The 19565-nt window shown below is 37.9% G+C and overlaps 1 protein-coding gene across 1 annotated transcript in view; it reads left to right on the top strand.

Annotated features, from left to right (window-relative positions):
* Positions 1-483: 483 nt before the first annotated feature.
* Positions 484-19565, top strand: part of GC (GC vitamin D binding protein) — a 34014-nt gene continuing 14932 nt past the window's right edge. Inside the window, exons 1-6 of the mRNA XM_047719488.1 lie at positions 484-659; positions 11928-11997; positions 12579-12711; positions 16235-16446; positions 17583-17715; positions 17978-18072. Coding sequence (XP_047575444.1) covers positions 602-659; positions 11928-11997; positions 12579-12711; positions 16235-16446; positions 17583-17715; positions 17978-18072 — 701 coding nt within the window. The 5' untranslated portion in view covers positions 484-601. The remainder of the gene's footprint in view (positions 660-11927; positions 11998-12578; positions 12712-16234; positions 16447-17582; positions 17716-17977; positions 18073-19565) is intronic.

Raw genomic sequence — 19565 nt, 5'->3', positions numbered from 1 at the left:
AAGTAAGATAGCACATACAGTACTATCCCGCCATCTTCAATAAAATTTTAGATCATTAAGATTATGGAACTAGGAAACTGATAAATTGGCTTCTCATCCCCTTCTACCTTAGGATTTAAAAATATCTAGTCTTCAATATTTTAAGGTAATCCTTATTTGTAGTAAATTTGAAGAAAAGCAGTCCAGTAGAGAAACCTCCAGTTTCCCATTTATATATGAGAAGGGTAGGGAGAGTCCAAAGACACAACCCTCCAAGGGGGCAAGGGGAGGGATATGTACTAGTTAATATATTAAATCAATTTTAGTAAAAAGCAGCAGTGGAAAAAAAAAATTCCATGTATTCCTTGACTCTTGTGCAGTTTGACAAAGTTAATGATTAAAATCTCCTACATTCTCCCCCGCCAGCGTGTCTATTTGCCTTGATAGATATTATTTTATCTCTTTTGGACCAAGGATGGCTGCCCTTGCTTCTGTGTGGAGATTAATAATTGATTAGTCCACAGTCAGGAATCTCAGTAAAAGGAAATAGGTTACTTTGGGCTGTTACTTTGTACGGGGTCACCTACAGGAGACAGGGTGCTGCAGAACTGCCAGCAAGAAAATGAAGGGGATCCTGGTTCTTCTGCTTGCTGTAGCATTTGTGCATGCTCTAGAAAGAGGTAAGACATTCCAGTGGTACAATCACTTATAAGACCTCTTACTAGTCTGATTTTCCATTACTATTTTTAAAAATTCTACAAAAAGGTGAAGAACAGAGAGTTGGTAAGCTTTGTGAGGGATGAGGGTAGAATTAAAGAGGTACCAATCTGAGAGCTCAAATGGGGCATATAGCATTGAATTGGAATTTGCAAGGAATCAAGAACCATATAAAAGAAAAAAAAAATCTTTGTTTTTTAACTACCCTTCCCTGTTTGAAAATGAAGATCTAGAGCAAATCACTTGAAATTAGGAATTTTTTAGTGGCTAAAAGATAATGCAAATAGAAGCTGTAGTCCACCACTGAGCATCTCCCCGCCCCCCAGACTTTGAAGATTTATTGTCTTTGAGAGCATAGTATGCCGTATCAACGATGCATGAAGTCAGCTAAGATCCTTGATCCTCTTTAAGGAATTCTGTGTATGTATAATACTTGAAAATGTACTAAGTTTCTAAGAGATCCCACACAAAAGAATTTAATAAGATATGAAACATGACTATCAAAATAATTAAGCATATTTTTCACTAATATTCTTCAAATGGTGTCTTCATCTCTGAGAAATGTTTAAAAGCTTATAAATGATACAAGCTAAAATATGTGAAGCATACAACTTTATGAGAAGTTCCCAAAGTGCAAAATTCAGAAGCTTTTCCAATTAACTTTTCTGGCTGATTCTTCAATGTTTATAAGGAAATCTGCATTGGTCTCACTTTGGCAAACTAAAACTTCCATCTACTGCTCTCAGTGAACAGTCTCACCCAAGTCACAGGGTAATATCCATATCGGTAATCTATCTAACCAGTAGAAGATGTGTATCCCAGAAATTGTTGGTAACCAATGGCGACGTGACTAATCTTATTGCTTTCTTTTTACATTCATTCTTCCTTGATCTTTTGTTTCTGAAGTTCTTTGACATTTTAAGTTACTCACTTATAGATTCTTAGGCAAGCTATGGGTCCTTATGTTGAGACTACGAGTCTGAGATATAAATAAAATAAATGGCATCCTTTACAAGACCTCTGGATGGGCTAAATCCAAAGAAACCCTGAAAGCTTACTCTTTTGCCCAAGGCTTCCGTGGGACAGATCTGAACCTGGAAAATCCTACTGAAATATGTTTGGATAAAGATCATTGAAACAGAAGATCTAGGAGTGACTAGGTCCTGGAATTGTGTGTGGACCCATAGCATGGGGCATGAGTCATTTTGAACTAGTGACTCAGTAAGTGTATGTTGGCTTCATCACAAAGGATTACAAATGTCCTCTGGAAAGCAGGGGTCTGCACCCTCTGTTTGGACACCATTCAGCACTGTCTCACACTCTAATGAAATGGATACTAAAAACTACAATTCACCTTCCTTAAAGATCTGAACCTCAAGGTCAACTTCAGTCAGATTACCTAGGTGCTACAGGCCGGATGATATCCTGAGATATAAAATACATCTGTAAGTACTACCTGTCCAATATTTGAGAAGAGTAGTCCTGACACATTAGTCCTCTATTCTATAATGCATAAGCATAACCCAAATGACCAAACCAATGATTTACCTGGAAGGTAGGTGTATGGTCTCCTGGAAAAAAGTTACAAAGTACCCAGATTAAAGGAATTGAGAGGAGGCTTGACTAGTAGGGATGGGTTTGGGTTGCAGTTCTCTCTGCCTGTTACAGCTCTAGAGAGCAGACCAATAGTCCATAGCACGTATCTAGAACACCTTTTTGAAAGTGTATTTCATTCAAGACTCCTCTTGGAAAAAAAACTTTCTATGGCCAACATATTTAAGAACTAGGCCATACATTAGTCTTTCTTGGTCAGTTTACAATAACGGTCTAAAGGTCCTGAGAAGTCCTATAAGAAGGAAATCTTATTTCACCCAGTTTCCCAAACACATGGGCTCATTCCTAAAATGTCTTTGGGAAAGGAAGTGTTCTTTGGGAAACATCAGGTTTAAGATGGATACCGCTATAGTTTAACATGGATATCAGCTCTAGTCAGGCCAGTCTTCTCCTAACAAATGGCCCTGGAGATTCAGTTCACAAACCCTTGGGTACATCTTGGGAGAGAGGGACTTTACCAAATATGCCACAAATCTGGATAGGGTCTAAGAAAACATCCCGTTTAGCTACCCCATGAGAGGCAAGCGGTCCGTGTGTACCAGTTGCCTCTCCACTCAGCTTCTTTCCTCAGGACTGAAATCTAAAATGGATCTTTTCCTGCTCCCAGTGAAGCAGCAGGAAGGCGGCTGACACAGCTACAGGATCACTAAGGAAATAATGTTACAGGAAATACAATTCTGCATTTTATATGAGCTGTTGGCCATAACAGGATATTTATTATGAACATTTTTATTTTCTTTTTTGCTTTAAGCCACTCATTCTCTGCATGCATATCGTTACTAGATGGGAAACCAAACAGCAAGAAGAACCTAAGTCCTCTGGGTTGGTGGGTGAGCTGCATTTTCCTTCTCCCACTCACCTGCCAGAACAGCCCTAGGTTATATGGGTTATCCCAAACTCCCCAATCACCAATGAATCACTGTTTCTCTTTTCTACAAGTTGCCCCTTCATCAGCAGTCATACTAAAAACAAGTTGTCCTCAGTTTGGTTCAGGGACATTAGCTGTAGAGCATGCAGGATAAGTAGACATCTTCCTTATTTTCCCCAGAGGGGTCTTTATATCCCCTCTGCCAAACCTATATAATCGTTAATTGAGGGGGTGACCTAGGATAAGAGATCTACAGGATGAAAAGGCAGCCATGCAAAGATCTAGAAGCATGTTTCAAACTGAAGGAACGGAGATGTAAAAGTCCCAGGAACAAGCAGGGCCTGATTCAAAATCACAAAGAAGCCAGGGCCAAAGCACAGAAGAGACTTAGCCAGGAAGGAGGAGGAGGAGGAGGTGAGGTCAGAGAGATAACTTCATCGAAGGCCGTATTAAGCTCCCTGGAAATCAAAAGCAATGTGACACCCCACTGCTGTAAGGTGGAATGCCAGGTATGCCCTCACCAGCATGTATATGGTGCAGGGATAAGTATGCATGCTTTTAAAGGCCATGAGATTAATCTAGGAGTAGGAGATTAAGAATCTTTAAGAGGCATGGATTACCCTTCTCCCTGGGTTATCTATGACCACTTAACCTCTATATTCTGCCCATAGCTACCCTGCTCTGTTTCCCCCAGGTTCACTCTGCTTCAGCCACAGACCTCTACACTCACCCACACACTATGTGCTCTGCACCTAAATGGCTTGCACTAACTGCCCCCTCCTCTTAGAGCACTGACACCCCTGAGATCCACGTGGCTCCCTTCCTCACCTCCTTCATGTGTCTGCTCCAAGTTCATGTACAGAAGAAGCTTCCCTGTCCAACCCATCTCAAATAGCACTGACCACTTCATTTTTCTCTATTCCCTTACCCTGCTTTATATTTTTCTTTTTAGTATTCATCACCTTACCTGATCACCATCTGTTTACTATGACAAATATAAAACGTAGGCCCTAGGCTCCATGAGGTCAAAGAGTTTATTTTTTTTCCTTAATTCTCAGTTTTAGAATACTACATGCCAGGTAGTTCGTGTTCAATAGATTTTTTTTGTTTGTTTGTTTGTAAAAAAAAAATCAAAGTTAGGATTGTTAGAGTACTGATCTCAAAAGATAGTTTTAAGTATTTAAGGAAAATTAAATTTCAATTAGAATACCTAATAGACATCCTGGAAGTAGTAAACTCTAAGATAATTATAAAAATAAGATTTATGAAGTATCCACTGTGAAACATTGGTCTTAGAGTCCATGCACTGAATAAAATAGACAATATTCACAATGTTCTAAAATGTTCAAGATCGCTTAAATAGATTTATTTCATCATTATAACATCCTGATCAACTCAGTACTATTATCCCCACTTTAAAAGTGATAATCTGGGGGTGCCTGGGTGGCTCAGTGGGTTAAGCCTCTGCCTTCAGCTCAGGTCATGATCCCAGGGTCCTGGGATCGAGCCCCGCATTAGGCTCTCTGCTCAACAGAAAGCCTGCTTCCCCCTCTGTCTCTGTCTGCCTCTCTGCCTACTTGTGATCTCTGTCAAATGAATAAATAAAGTATTTTTTTAAAAAGTGAGAATCTGTAGGAGGGAGGAGTCAGTAACTTATCTAAGGAAACTAAACTAACAAGGAGCAGAATTAGAATTTTACAGAGATTAATTATGTTTACAAAGACACTGCTCACGATCATGACTTTGCTGCGAACAATCTTTCACTAATATAAGAACAGAGGAGAAAATCAGTTCACTAGCACCATTTTAAGGGAAATAAGTGAAATTCATGGTCATCCATAACTGATCCAAACTCTAGTTCATCTGTACTCCATGGACCTGGCTCTGTCTTCTAGTTTCCCTATTTTCCCAGCACCTTGGAATCATTTATGTCCAACCCCATAGACACTTCCTGGATTTTACTGTATCCATTTTTGCTATCTATATCCAATCATTTCCACATTCTACAAATTTCAGCCCCAAAATACATCAGCTTTACCCAGAGACTTCTACTATAGAAAGCTCCTCAGTATTCCCTTTGCTTCTCTCCTTTACCCTCCTACATGTATCTAGCTCAAGGCCTGTGAACACTACTTCTCATATCCACTACATTTCCACATCCTGTCTTTGTCCAGATCCTTGTTCCCTTCACCTGACTATTGTAATGGCTTCTTAATCAAATCCCATCTCTTCCCCAATTCATATTAAGATACAATACAAAACCTGGTAAACTGGTAACTGGGATCCAAAAGATGGACTATATCAAAGTCAGAATCGCTATTGAGAGGTTAATGAACTGATGAGTTTGAGCATATACAATTGGCTGGTAGGATTCCGGGGTTCATTTGTCTGATACAAATCCACCACACTCTGGTCTCTATTTAGAGCCAACTGACGGTGACTTGAGGTTTAAATAAGAACATATGATAAGTAGAATGAGGGCCCTCCAAAGTGGTCTATATCTAAGGCCCAGAAGCTGTGAATAAGGGTAGGATACATTGCAAAAGGGAATTAAGTTTGCAGATTTAAAAAAAAAAAAAAAGGAGTCAGCTGGCTTTCAAACAGAAAAATAATGCCAGATTATCTGGGTGGGGTCAGTGTAATCACAGGGTACTTTTAAAGTGGAAGAGAATCTGCGGCGCCTGGGTAGCTCAGTGGGTTAAGCCTCTGCTTTCGGCTCAGGTCATGATCCCAGGGTCCTGAGATCGAGACCCACATCAGGCTCTCTGCTCAGCAGGGAGCCTGCTTCCTCCTCTCTCTCTGCCTCCTCTCTGCCTACTTGTGATCTCTGTCAAATAAATAAATACAAATCTTAAAAAAAAAAGTGGAAGAGAATCAGAACAGAGAAAGGGTGTGAGTAAGGAAAAAAGAGGCAAAATTCCTGGCTTTGAAGATGGAGAGGAGGGTTGGACTTAAGAAATGTAGGCCAACCCTAGAAAATGGAAGAGACAAGGAAACAGATAATCTCCTTGAGCCTCCAAGAAGAACACAGTCCTACTGACACTGACTTGAGCCCAATGAAACCTCTGCCAGAACTATAAGGTAGTAAATTTGTATTGATTAAACAACCAAATTTGTGGTAATTTGTTACAGTAGCAATAGAAGTCTAGTACAGTATGTTCTGGGTCCTGTGACAAGTTGAAACTTCCCAGAGAAAAGGAGCACTGAGCCAAGGCATCTCAGTGTTGACAGGCTACCATTCTATTTGCCAGATCCGGTAAGAGTTCGCCAGATGACTGGGGTGCATGTTAACTCATTTCCCTGCTCTCTGGGAGTTTTCTATTTTTATTTCTCTCCCATATTCTAACCAGAAAGTAATTTAAGCTACCACCTTCAAGAAGGACTGAAAAAAAAAATCCCAGTATACCCATATCACAAGATTATAGAACCTGATAATGTATATCATCATTAAATTTTGCTATAAAAAGTTGTAACACAGGGTGTTTATCACATTAGGCAGGAGAGATGCTAAGTATTTTTACTTAGATTAAAATATTTCATAGAACAGCCTTATGAAAAAGGTACTACTGACTATCTTAAATCCAAGATTATTCTTCCTTGAATTCCCCTACAGGAATATATTTCAATAGACACCCCATTACCTAGAAAGTAAAACTTTGACTATCAAACATGTGTTAAGTCCACATTTTCATTTCCTTATTGGACTTTTTTTTTTCAAGCAGACTTGTGGTTCAGTATCTTTAGATCACTCTTCAAGTTGTTCTCTCCACATAAAACACTTCTTCCAATTCATCTACTCCTGTTAAAATCCTGCCCATTATTCATGATTCACTTAAAGTAATAGCTTTCTAAAAGCCTTCTTCATTCTGAAGTGTGGTATTACTCTGTTTCAATCTCCTCTATGGCAATGAGCAGTATTTGTGTTACATGTTTCTCTCTACCAGACTTCAATTCCTTAAGGATTGTTGGCTTCAGAGTTTCTTGCAGGGTACCTTTTTGTTCTTATATTTCTTTTTTATTTATTTATTTATTTTTATTTTTATTTATTTTAAAATTTATTTTCAGTGTTCCAGAATTCATTGTTTATGTACCACACCCAGTGCTCCATGCAATACGTGCCTCCATAATACCTACCACCAGGCTCACCCAACCTCCCACCTCCCGCCCCTCCAAAACCCTCAGATTGTTTTTCAGAGTCCACAGTCTTTCATGGTCCATCTCCCCCTCCAACTTCCCCCCAAATATGCTGACAGTTACATACAATAGAAAAGAAAATACCAAAGGAATGAAATTACAAAAAAATACAGAATGCCCAGCAGAGCTCTTAAAGACCATGATTTTCCAGAACACAATTGGAAAAGAGCAACTTAATGCAGTTCTAGCATTCTATATAAGCATTTATTAAATCAATGTTATTTAGTATATAGCCATTGTTCCTGGTATATAACAGCTTTTGTAAGGGACCAAAATGGTTTTAGAAAAATATTCTAACAGTGGTTAAAGCATTTAAAAATACACCTTTTTTTTTTTTAAGCAAAGTTTGCACCAAGATGGTAGTATCTTATTTCTATCACACTAGATTGAAAGTTCCATAAGGGCAGAAATAAGTCTATTTTGCTATCCATTTATATTCAATACTGAACCCAATACCTGCTACAGGTCTTCAAAACATATCTGTTGCATGTATGAATATCATTATCTGTGTTGAGAGGAAATGAAACAATAAAAACTTCCTGAAAATAAATCAAGTTTTCAAAAGTCTAGAATTAGACACCACTTACCAGAATATTTCACAATACAGATAGAAATGGGACAGACTATTGCAAAAAGGAAAACTGTTAATGAAATTTGTAAACATTGAGTGCTGAGGGGTCACTTAATGTGACAATGATTTCACCAGAGTCACTGAGATTATGCCAATATTTACCGGGCCCATATCAAAGTTCAGATTGCCTTCTTTACAACCACATGGAACATTAAAGAACAGACTATGTCATTTACAATTCATTCTAGATAGGATTTAATTCTATGAATCAAAGGGAATTCAAACAGTATGAAAACATTTAGCAATACTCCATGGAATAAGGAATCCATTTGTAATAATCACATCGCAAATTAACTTCAGTACTTGTTTTTTGGACCATGAGAAAATGATGAACATATTTACTTGGACTTAGAAGCTATAGATCTTGGTAGATAAGTAAGTGGGAAAAAAAGTTTTAAACAGAAACATATTGAGTATTCTATCTGAAAGATACACAGTACTACAACTTCCTCTACAGGTTATTTCTTTAAGAGCTTTTTACCCTTATATTTTAATTCTACACTTTCTCAGTGACTTTCTTCCCAGCTTCCTTCCTTGCTTCTATCAAATCCAAGGCTGAATTTTCAGCAAAAATCATTCCCAAACAACTTTAAGTCATTAGTTGATCAAGTTTCCACACTTCGCTGCTGTTATTTTGCATTCTAACTAAAGCAGTATCTAACACCAGTTGATTCTAACGCATTTTAGTGCAAACACCAGTTGATTTAATTAAAGCTATTGAACTGAATAATCTGCGGGATCTACTGATACTACATTCACATGTTCTCCCATTCCCATAACATACTGAAACTTCTTTTTTGGTTAAGTTAGAAATCTGACCCTAGAAGTCTAGAAACAAAATATTTTTTAAATGTTCGTCAGAGGTGCATCATTTGAATACAGGCTCTCACTTTTCATGTTATTGAGTGTTTGCAATCAAAGTAACAAAAATGACCTCTTTTTATAGGGAAAGTTTATTAAACAGAGTTAGCTCCTCTGCATTAAAAAGAGAAAAGCTCTTGTTGGAGCTATCTTTTGTGGTTTAAAACACAGTAAGCTTTGGGGGGAAGGGTGTCCATATAATTTACAATTTCTAAAAGGAATTATTTTGTAAACCTTTGGATGTGATCTTAGAGATCATGAAGACACAATCTGGTACTACATTCAAGAATCTTTAATACTTATGGTTATTTAAATTCCACTTGATTATTTCCAGGGCAAAACAAACTCAAGTGTTTAAAAAGTGGTTCATCATATGAGTCACGGCTATAAAAACAATTCTCGCACATTGAACTAAAATCTAACACCCAGCTATTTTTCCTAGTTCTACCTTAAGAACAACATAAAACAACTCTATGGACATCCTAATGGCACATTCTTCCTTATAGGAGGACTGCTCTCACCTAAGTTCTTCCCCCATGCCTGAATCGCTGGTCTCATTGGATACCGTTAATGATTAATGGAAGTTTTTGGCACCCTTTGACCTTTGGAAACAGTGACAATATCCAATCTTGTAAACTGGTCAATACATTTCAGAAGATGTACTAGATGTGAATGCCCTCAGCTGTAACAGGTTCATTCCAAGTAGTTCTTTATACTCCACTGTTAACTTTAGCAATCCCACTGTCTTGTCCTAATTTTCAAGATAACATGAGATTCGAACCTGTAGTTTCCTTCCCACCCTTTAGGGTTTTGATGGAATTTGTAATAACGGTCTCACTCAAAGTGCTGCTTAAGAATGTCTTTGTCTGGGGCACCTGGGTGGCTCAGTAGGTTAAGCCTCTGCCTTCGGCTCAGGTCATGATCCCAGGGTCCTGGGAACCTGCCCCCACCTCTCTCTCTGCCTGCCTCTCTGCCTACTTGTGATCTCTGTCTGTCAGATTAAAAAAAAAAAAAAAATCTTAAAAAAAAAAAAGAATGTCTTTGTCCCTCAACTCTGACTCTTTCTACCTCAGTAATATACTTTGAGTTGTCCACCTGAAGGATGGAAGGGCAACAGCTTCCTCCACAGCAGACTTTTGCCATTAAATCTAACACATCCTAAAGGGAACCTTCTCAAAAGGAAAAAAAAAATACAAGAACAAAAAAATTTTCCCCAGCTTGTATCCAAGCACCACCACCTCTATTCCAAACCATCAAATACCACTTTCTTCCCTGGCTTCCTTATGTTCATGCTTTCAAAGCTGAACTGTGAGAGGCAAGGCCATGCAGGAGGGTCAAAGTCATGACAGAAGTTGCCATTATGTCACCTGAGATGGATGGCTTAACATTTAAATTCCAGGAAAAATATCTTATTTAAATCTTAACACACTTTAGAAATCTTAACACACTTAGAAACTGGGCCATTTATATATTTCTTACATTTTTTCCCCAAAAGCTGTATCATGAAATGTTGGAATGTTTCCTAGACTTGCTTGCAAAAGTGATACATCAGGAAATAACCCCACGGACGGCTTCCACACACCCACCCTGTTTTATTAGGTAGTAGGTATGCTGAACGAGTGGGACTTAATAAAAAAACTCATTTCCTCCTGTGGGACCTATCTCTTCCCAACCATTTGAACAGACCCAAGAGTAGGTCCAGTGATATTTCTGTTCACTTAAAAAGGTCTTCTGGTCCTTTTGACCCTCAAAATAACTACCTCCTAATAGTCATGGGGGAATGTATGGTTTAATAGTCAAACATTTGCAAGTTCTTGTGAAGTTGAAGCTACTCACCCCATATTAGGCCTATTTCAGTCCTGTTGCCTGTGGCAGCAACAAAGAGACACATACACTTTTCTTCTGTTCTCTCCTCCTTCCTCCCATTCTCTAGACTTGTTTTTACCTTTTCCAAGGTTAACATAGAGAAGGGAAGAGCTAGCAGGAGAGGTAAGCAGCAGAAACATTAATTCAAGGGACAGTTTTGTGAGATAGTGTTTCCCCTGCTTATGGGAGATATTCCAGGTTGATATTTTTTTTCCTTTATGGTTTCTTTGTAGCACTCTTTCCTATCATTTCTGGGATCTCTCACATTCAGCCACACCTTCAGATTTCAAGTTGTCACCTTTGCACAGAGATGTACACTGGTGGCAGCCAACTGCCCTTTAGATAGCTTAGCCCCACCCCAAAATTAAGACAACTCCAGGCCAGCTTACCCTCCTGCTTGATCTACATCAGGCCCATAGGTCACAATACAGCTGCCCACACAAAGCCTTCTCCTTTGCTGTCCCAGGCCACTTCACCAGCCCCTTCCTCTAGCATTCTCTAGTCTGAATCAGACACCTGTCATCATTCCCAAACTCCAGGAGTCACCTACCAGGGTCTGAGTGTTTTCCTTTAAGTCTTTGGCTGTGCTTAAAGTGAGGGGAAGCTCTCTCCACCCATTCCTCCGAACCCACCACACAGGCAAATTATTTTTTGGAGAAAGAGGTCAAATTTCCATTTTTCCCCCTCAGCTGAATGCCTAGCACTCCTGGATAGAAATCAGAGGTGGATAATGGAGTTACAGTGGCAACACCAGCTCACATACGTCCTTTAAAGTTCTGCATCAGGTGGGGCTAGCTCTCCACTAAGTGTGTGTGTAGACATACTCTTCATTTTTTTTTTATTATTTCTTTCAACACTTGGGTGACATGGAGACAAAGAAGGGAAGGATTAAAAATTTCCATCTTAGCATTATTATAAAGAAGGGGCCTATGAGAAGGATTGCCATGTCAAGGGTTCTGACCTCATTTGACTTTTCTACTTTCAGTATTAATGCTTTTGTTCTGCTGTCTATTACAGTTTATAGCAGGCCATAAAATTCATCTGTAAGAAAATAGTTAAAAAGGCAAGCAAAAATGAAATTATATAGAGAGAAAAATGCTACTTTCACCTTTGATGAATCCTATAGAAGACTTATACATACAATCTAGCATTCATCAAGAAGGAAAAGATATAGATTTTTCTATTTCTGATTCCTAGGCCGAGATTATGAAAAGGATAAAGTTTGTAAGGAACTTGCCAACCTGGGAAAAGATGATTTCTCATCCTTGTAAGTATGAGGTGTTTGCTCATGCTTTTGGTTACTGGACCTTGATCTACTTGACCTTGAATGAAACCATGTCTGAGGAAACTTCAATTCAGCATGCTGAACTGCTCTCTGCTCATTTTAAAAGGATAGAACCCAAACTCAGTGTGGGCATGGACATCAGGCCAGTGGAGGACATTCAAAGATTCTAGTTGAATTATTGTTACTAGTGTCTAAGAATTTGTTTGCAGTAAGTTTATTCAGAGTTAAGAGAACAAGCACAGTTTTCTCAGGTAAATGAGAATGCAAAGAGTATACAGAAGGACTGTGGCAAACAAAGACAAGATACAGAATGGGTCCTACCAGGGAGGCTTGAGAGAGGAAAGAACAGGAGGCTGCTCAGATAAAACCCCAAATTCAACTTCCGTTTTACAAGAGAAGTTTGCCTAGGACAAAAACTAAGTTTTAAAAGTCAACCTCCTTTTCTTTTCATTAATCAAGGTGTGCAGTATGCTTGTTAAAGACTGAACAAATTTCATGTTTTAATTTGTGCAAATGTGAAATTTTAAAAAATTCTATATATATTGGCTTTTTTTCCCCCTCAGATCAATGGTCTTATACAGCAGAAAGTTTCCCAGTGGCACATTTGAACAGATCAGTCACCTTGTGAAAGAAGTTGTCTCCTTGACAGAAACCTGCTGTGCTGAAGGGGCCGACCCTGACTGCTATGACCACAGGGTAGGTTCACATGGCTGGCCATGTCCATGGTGGCCCAGAGAAAGAAGCCAGGATAGGCTTTTCTTCCATATCTTCAAGAAATCTTAGCAACTCCACCTACTCCAAGTTTGAGAGATTATAAAGCCCGTTTCCCTCAGAGCCCAGACTTATTCTAGTGTAATGAATCAGTTTGGCCATCAGTCCTACAAGGTTCAAATAGGAAAACTGAGAAATATATTAATTCATGAACCTCCTGTAATAATATATTGTTTCTCTTAAAAGCCTACTCCTACGCATATATCTATCGTGTTAAGACTGGTACCGAATGCCCCCAGAATAATTTGGTTTCACCTCAAATTATTTGGGGGTTCAAAAGTTGCCCTGTAGGGGCACCTGGGTGGGTCAGTGGTTTAAAGCCTCTGCCTTCGGCTCAGGTCATGATCCCAGGGTCCTGGGATCGAGCCCCGCATGGGGCTCTCTGCTCAGTGGGGAGCCTGCTTCCTCCTCTATCTCTCTGCCTGCCTCTCTGCCTACTTGTGATCTGTCTGTCAAATAAATAAATAAAAATCTTTAAAAAAAAAAAAAAGTTGCCCTGTAATCATGTACCAGATTCTCCCTTGAAGTACGTATGCAAAAGTTAAAGTGCTGAAGTGACAGGGTTTAATACTATGCAACCATCAAATAAACCAAAATCTTGCCATTTGCCATGATGTGGATGGAACTAGAGTCTATTATGCTAAGAAAAATAAGTCAATCAGAGAAAGACAATTATCAAATGATCTCACTGGTATGAGGAATTTGAGAAACAAGACAGGATCATAAGGGAAGTAAGGGAAAAAATGAAACAAGATGAAACCAGTGGGATACCTGGGTGGCTCAGTTGGTTAAGCAACTGCCTTCTGCTCAGGTCATGATCCTGGAGTGCGGGGACTGAGTCCCACATTAGGCTCCCTGCTTGGTGGGGAGTCTGCTTATCCCACTGACCTCTCTCCTCTCATGCTCTCTCTTGCTCATTCTCTCCCTCTCTCTCTCTTTCTCTCTCAAATAAATAAAATCTTTAAAAAAAAAAAAAGATGAAACCAGAGAGGGAAACAAACTGTAAGAGACTCTTAATCTCAGGAAACAAACTGAGGGGTGGTGGAGGGAAAAGGGGTGGGAGGGATGGGATGGCTGGATAATGGACATTGGGAAGGGTATGTGCTATGGGGAGTGCTGTGAATTGTGTAAGACATGAATCACAGACCTGTACCTCTGAAGCAAATTATACATTGTATGTTAATAAAAAAGAAGTTATATGCAAGATTGAATGTAGTTTCAAAATGTAGAACTTCAAATTTTAAGAGGTCAATATAGTAGCAATGAAAAAAATGACCAAATACAAAGCATCCAGTGCCAACAGGTAAAATACACCTGAGCAAACAAACACATACCTTCAGTGTTTTGTAGACTGGCTACAAAGTTTTTGCTCTAAATAAAAGATTAATTAATTCTAGTAATATGGGTGTGTTTGGAAAAAGCTTGTATTATTTAACAAAAATAGAAGAGGAGAATATATTTTTTAAAATTTTTGTTATATATTGTTTATTGAGGAAAAGATTTTCAATTTCCTCTGTTTTTGAAATCAAAGTGAATAAAGTTGGATACATTACATAACTTAAAAAAATGTAGACAGGAGCTGAAAAAGGTGAAACCACAGGTGTTTCTAGCAATCTACTAATGCAGTCATCGAGCCTCGTGCAAAGGATACTTAGATGCATCTTGATAAAGGCCTCTACAGACCATTACCTGCTTCTTCAAGCCTGCAGAAACCATGCTCCAAAGATCTGATCAGAATATATCCTACACAATGATTATTTTCACCCATTAATTTCTTCATCTGGCCCTTATGCAGCTTCTTTTTTTTCAATTTTTAAAATTTTTTATAAACATATAATGTATTTTTAGCCCCAGGGGTACAGGTCTGTGAATCGCCAGATTTACACACTTCACAGCACTCACCACAGCATAGCCCCCGCCATGTCCATAACCCCACCACCCTCTCCCGACCCCCCTCCCCCCAGCAACCCTCAGTTTGTTCTGCAGAGATTTAGAGTCTCTTATGGTTTGTCTCCCTCCCGATCCCATCTTGTTTCATTTACCTTATGCACCTTCTAAGAGTTTTAATCTTTTTCTCCCACCACCAACTCTGTAAATATCCATCACTTATAGCCTGACCTTCTGCACCACCTTAAAATTTAAAACCAACCATGATCACTAACAGAACACATTTTTATTTTATTTTACACGTATTTTCTAAGTGATGCCTTGACCACAGAAAATCTCCAGGTTTATAGAGACAGATCATAACGAAACAGAGATGGTGTTGCCTTTTTTTAAACACCTTCTATTTGTTCAAAGCGTTTTTAAAGACATGTTGACTCTTTTCAAACTTTTTTTTTTTGCAAGGAGGTAATTTTTTAAAAAAAAAAAAGATTTTCTAGGGAAAGAAATGGAAAAGAAATTCACTGAAAAAAGAGATAAGGATTAAAGAAAAGAGTTCCTAGGAATTCCTAAGTTCTGAGAGTCTGATGGAAAGTTGGTGTGGGAGAGGAGGAAAGGCTTAGGTTTGGTTTACATAACTAATTCATCAGGTTGCTTTCCTTCATTTATAGGAAAGAACCTTAGAAGTTTTGTTTTTAAAAAAAATTACTAACTTCTAGGATAAATATAAGGATGTCAAGGCACTTTTCCCCAAGGAAATCCCCAGATAATTTTTATATGGGGACAATTTCAATTCTACATTTATTCCAGTTATCAAATTCTTTCCAAGAAGAACATTTTGCTACTCCAGTTGCTTTAGCAGCGCCCTTACCATGGGCTTCACCTGCCTATGGGCTGGCAGTGCACCAGTGAGGAGGCAGTAAATTAATTGTCCCGGTGGTTTTCAAGCTGTACATGTCAGCATAAACTTTGAGGCTTTGGGAAACAGCTCTTTAGGCCTCCTCTTTGACTTAATGAATCAGAATTTCTACATCGTAAACCCCAGACACCTAATTTTATACATAATGATGCTGATGCAAAAACAGGCTCATGAACCACTGAGTAAAAGAATGCCAACAAACGTAGACTAACACAGTCCAGAATTGAGAGACTGCTCATTTAGTAAAAGGAGGTGCTCCTTCTCATTGGGGTATTTGTAGCAGAAAGTAGGTGGGAGATCATATCAGAATCACCAGTGGAGCTTTTTCAAATGACCTCCCTTAATATCTCCCTAGCGCAACATGGAGCTAAAGGATACAACCTCTAATGGCTACAAACACGGCCCACTTGTTAATGAAGGTTCTGTTTTTATCCCAGTGAGCCCTTTACTACCCCAAGACCCTGTATTTGCCTATAACTCTACAAATTGTCATCTTGACAAGACATCCAATGAAGCTTTTGGCATGGAAGGTTTGTTACTAATGAAAATTTTTAAACTTAAAACTAAGATGACATAGTGAATGGAGAACTAAGAGCCTGGAATCTTCCATACAGGAGTTGACTTGTTTCCCTCCTCTCATTCTAGACTTCAGCATTGTCTGCTAGGTCCTGCGAAAAGGACTCTCCATTCCCAGTACACCCAGGAACTGCTGAGTGCTGTACCAGAGAGGGCCTTGAACGGAAACTCTGCATGGCTACCCTGAGGCACCAGCCGCAAGAATTTCCTACTTACGTAGAGCCAACAAATGATGAAATCTGTGAGGCATTCAGGAAAGATCCCAAAGACTTTGCTGAGCAGTAAGCTACTTTTATCCTAAGTCAAAGTTCTCAGGGCATAAAATATCGGAAGTGTATTGAATCTAACCCCTTCTATACAAACACCTCTTCTATAGCAACCTGGATAAATTCTAGTAAGAACTTGACTCCTACCCAAAACCATCAGTGCTAATTATTATAAATGTCTTTCTCAGACAGAGATGAAGTCAACTTTCTAAAACTCCCAAACTTGATTCTGTTGTCTGAAGCAGAATCAGTTGGATTCCTGCTCTATGTGAGGTTTTCAAATCTTTGACACCTATTGGGATTCTCCTTACGTGAAGGATCCTTACATTCTCCACCAGATACGTGCTTCCCCCATTTTTGTTAGTTTTTGTGATCTTCCAAGGCTAATATAAGAATATACAACCTGGCTACTCATGAACATTAAACAATGAGATGGTCAAAGTTACATGTTCACTTATGTGGTATAGCAGGTCACGTTCACAACTGTTTCCAGGGATGTAGGAATTTAAAAAAAAGGCTTTTCTGAACATTAAACATTTAAACTGAGTATAGCAATACACTTCTGTTTAAGATAATGGCAAAATACATATACGAAAGCCAAATGCAATGTCATTCAAATTGGCTTTAGAAGTTTGAAATTAAGGTCATGGTTTTATTTAAAAAAAAAATCCATTGGCTTTCTCATCCCTGAAAATTTCAGAGAGGATTTTGCCCAAGATTTCAGAGTATCCTATAGACCCTTAAGGGCTCATGTTCCTAAAAATTAGATTTCAGCAAATAAGCGAGCCTACACATAACAATTATCAAGAATAGTAAACTGGGATAGATCATGAAAGGCAAATGTATCTCATTTTAATTTGTTCAATCAACATTAATAAGCAATTACCATGGGCCATGCAGCTGGTAAACACTAACCATAAAGAGACAAATATCCCTTCCTCTCACATGGAATTCACATGGAAATTTGAGAAATTAATGAAAAACTGATTAAAACTGACTAGTATTAAAACCCGGTCTTTAAATCCTTGGTGCTTTTTATATAATAAAGCTAAACTAATGTAATGAATCCTTTTCTCCATTAAAAACCTTATGAAAATGTAGATTCTGCTTCCCACAAAATGTTTTAACCAATCTTACTTCCCTCTCCACAGATTTATGTATGAATATTCCATTAATTATGGACAAGCCCCTCTATCACTCTTAGTCGGTTACACCAAGAGCTACCTCTCCATGGTAGGGTCCTGCTGTACCTCACCAAGCCCAACAGTATGCTTTTTGAAAGAGGTAGGTATCATTTGATTATGTAGTTATGTTCTACTTTTTTTCTTCTGTTAATGCCATTCATCTTAAATAATGAAAGTTCAGATTCTAGAATCAGTAAAGCTTTCTAAAATGCCTCTTTTACATGCTGTTCACTAGAAAAACAAACATATATACCTCTAGAAAGGAATATCAATAAGTTTCTTTGGTCAGAATTCAGAATTTCCTGCACACTGTATTCAATGGATCTAAACCATCTAATAGGATTCTCTCCCTTCTTTCCTAGAGACTCCAGATGAAGCATTTATCACTTCTCACCACCATGTCAAATAGAGTCTGCTCACAATATGCTGCTTATGGGAAGGAGAAATCGAGGCTCAGGTAAAGATTAAGCATCATCAGTATGTTTAGCCATTTGCTTTACAGTATCTGTAATATTAGGATGCTCTGAGAAAATATTTGTAATGAAATGTATACACCTTAGTCTTACGTTCCAATCATTCACAAAAATACAGTCTAGTTCTTTTCCTCTACATAAAATATGAATAAATAAGGCTATGTTGTAAAACATGAGATTTGCTTTTAATCAACCTTTCTACATACAGATGGGAAAACTGGTAGACCACTAGAAACTGTTTCTTCAGTATTCATGTTATTACATATCACAAAAACAAAAACAAAAAAAACTCCTTTGTTTATCACCTGTTACTTTCTTTGCCTATTTTTTTCCCTTGGCATGAGACTTCCTAAATTCTTATTTGTTCTATGAAGTTTTGTGGTATATATAATGTGTATCTCTTAAGCTTTGTGAATATATTCTAGTATCTTTATTTGTAACCTTCACTTTGATTGTGTAGCTACTGTTAACACTATATTTTAACTTTGACAGTTTCTATGTTAACACAGTTCAGACTTCTAGACTTCACAGATTTATCTCTCCAGTATCTACAGTCTCTAATTCTTTTTACTCTGATCCACAAGCTTTTTTTCCTCTCATGGTAATGAAAAACAAACAAACAAAAAACCTATTTTGTGCTGGCATCAGATCCTAAGGTTCTCTAGTGGTAATAGAAACTACTTTCTTAAGCTTTTTAAAAATAATCTTTCAATAGAAATATGCAAATACTAAATGGCATTTTCCCTAGATTTTCCCTCTAGTTTTCCTTTTGAATTAAGATGGTGTATTTGGCAAATAGAACATAAAGGTTTATAATAAAAAACCTCCTGTAAAATGTATATCTGTCTTAATCATTAACTTATACTTGCATTAGTGTCTGGGAATTTATCCCAGGGAAATAGTATTGAATGTGAACAAAGATTTAGCTGATATATTGCTGTACCATTTCTTTTTAAATACAAAAAAGTTAGAAGATTCTCCATTTTAGGGAAATTAGGAAGACTCTCTTAGTTATAGTATATCCACATAAGAATGCTATATGGCTTGCTATAATGCTATTGTAAAAAGATATTTAATGAAAACTATTAAATACTGAAAAAAGAAGCTGAAGAAGATAATGATAAATGGAAAGAGATTCCATGCTCATTGAATGGAAGAATACTGTTAAAATGCTCATAATATTCAAAGCAAAGTACAGATCTAGTGCAATCACTAGGGATAACCAATAGCATTTTTACAGCAATAGGAAAAAAATCCTAAAATTCATATGCAATGTCAAGGGACTCTATATAGTCCTAACAATCTCAAAAAAAGAAAAACAAAGTTGGAGGCTTCAGACTTTAGGATTTCAAAACACACTATACAGCAATAATAATCAAGATGTTATGGGACTGTCATTAAAAAAATACATACGAACTAATGGAACAGAGAGCTCAGAAATACACTCTTACATATTTGGCCAAATGAATTTCAACAA

Source organism: Lutra lutra, chromosome 2, assembly GCF_902655055.1.
Source record: "Lutra lutra chromosome 2, mLutLut1.2, whole genome shotgun sequence".
In the NCBI taxonomy this organism is placed as follows: domain Eukaryota; kingdom Metazoa; phylum Chordata; class Mammalia; order Carnivora; family Mustelidae; genus Lutra; species Lutra lutra.
This window is presented reverse-complemented; position numbering and strand designations above follow the sequence as displayed.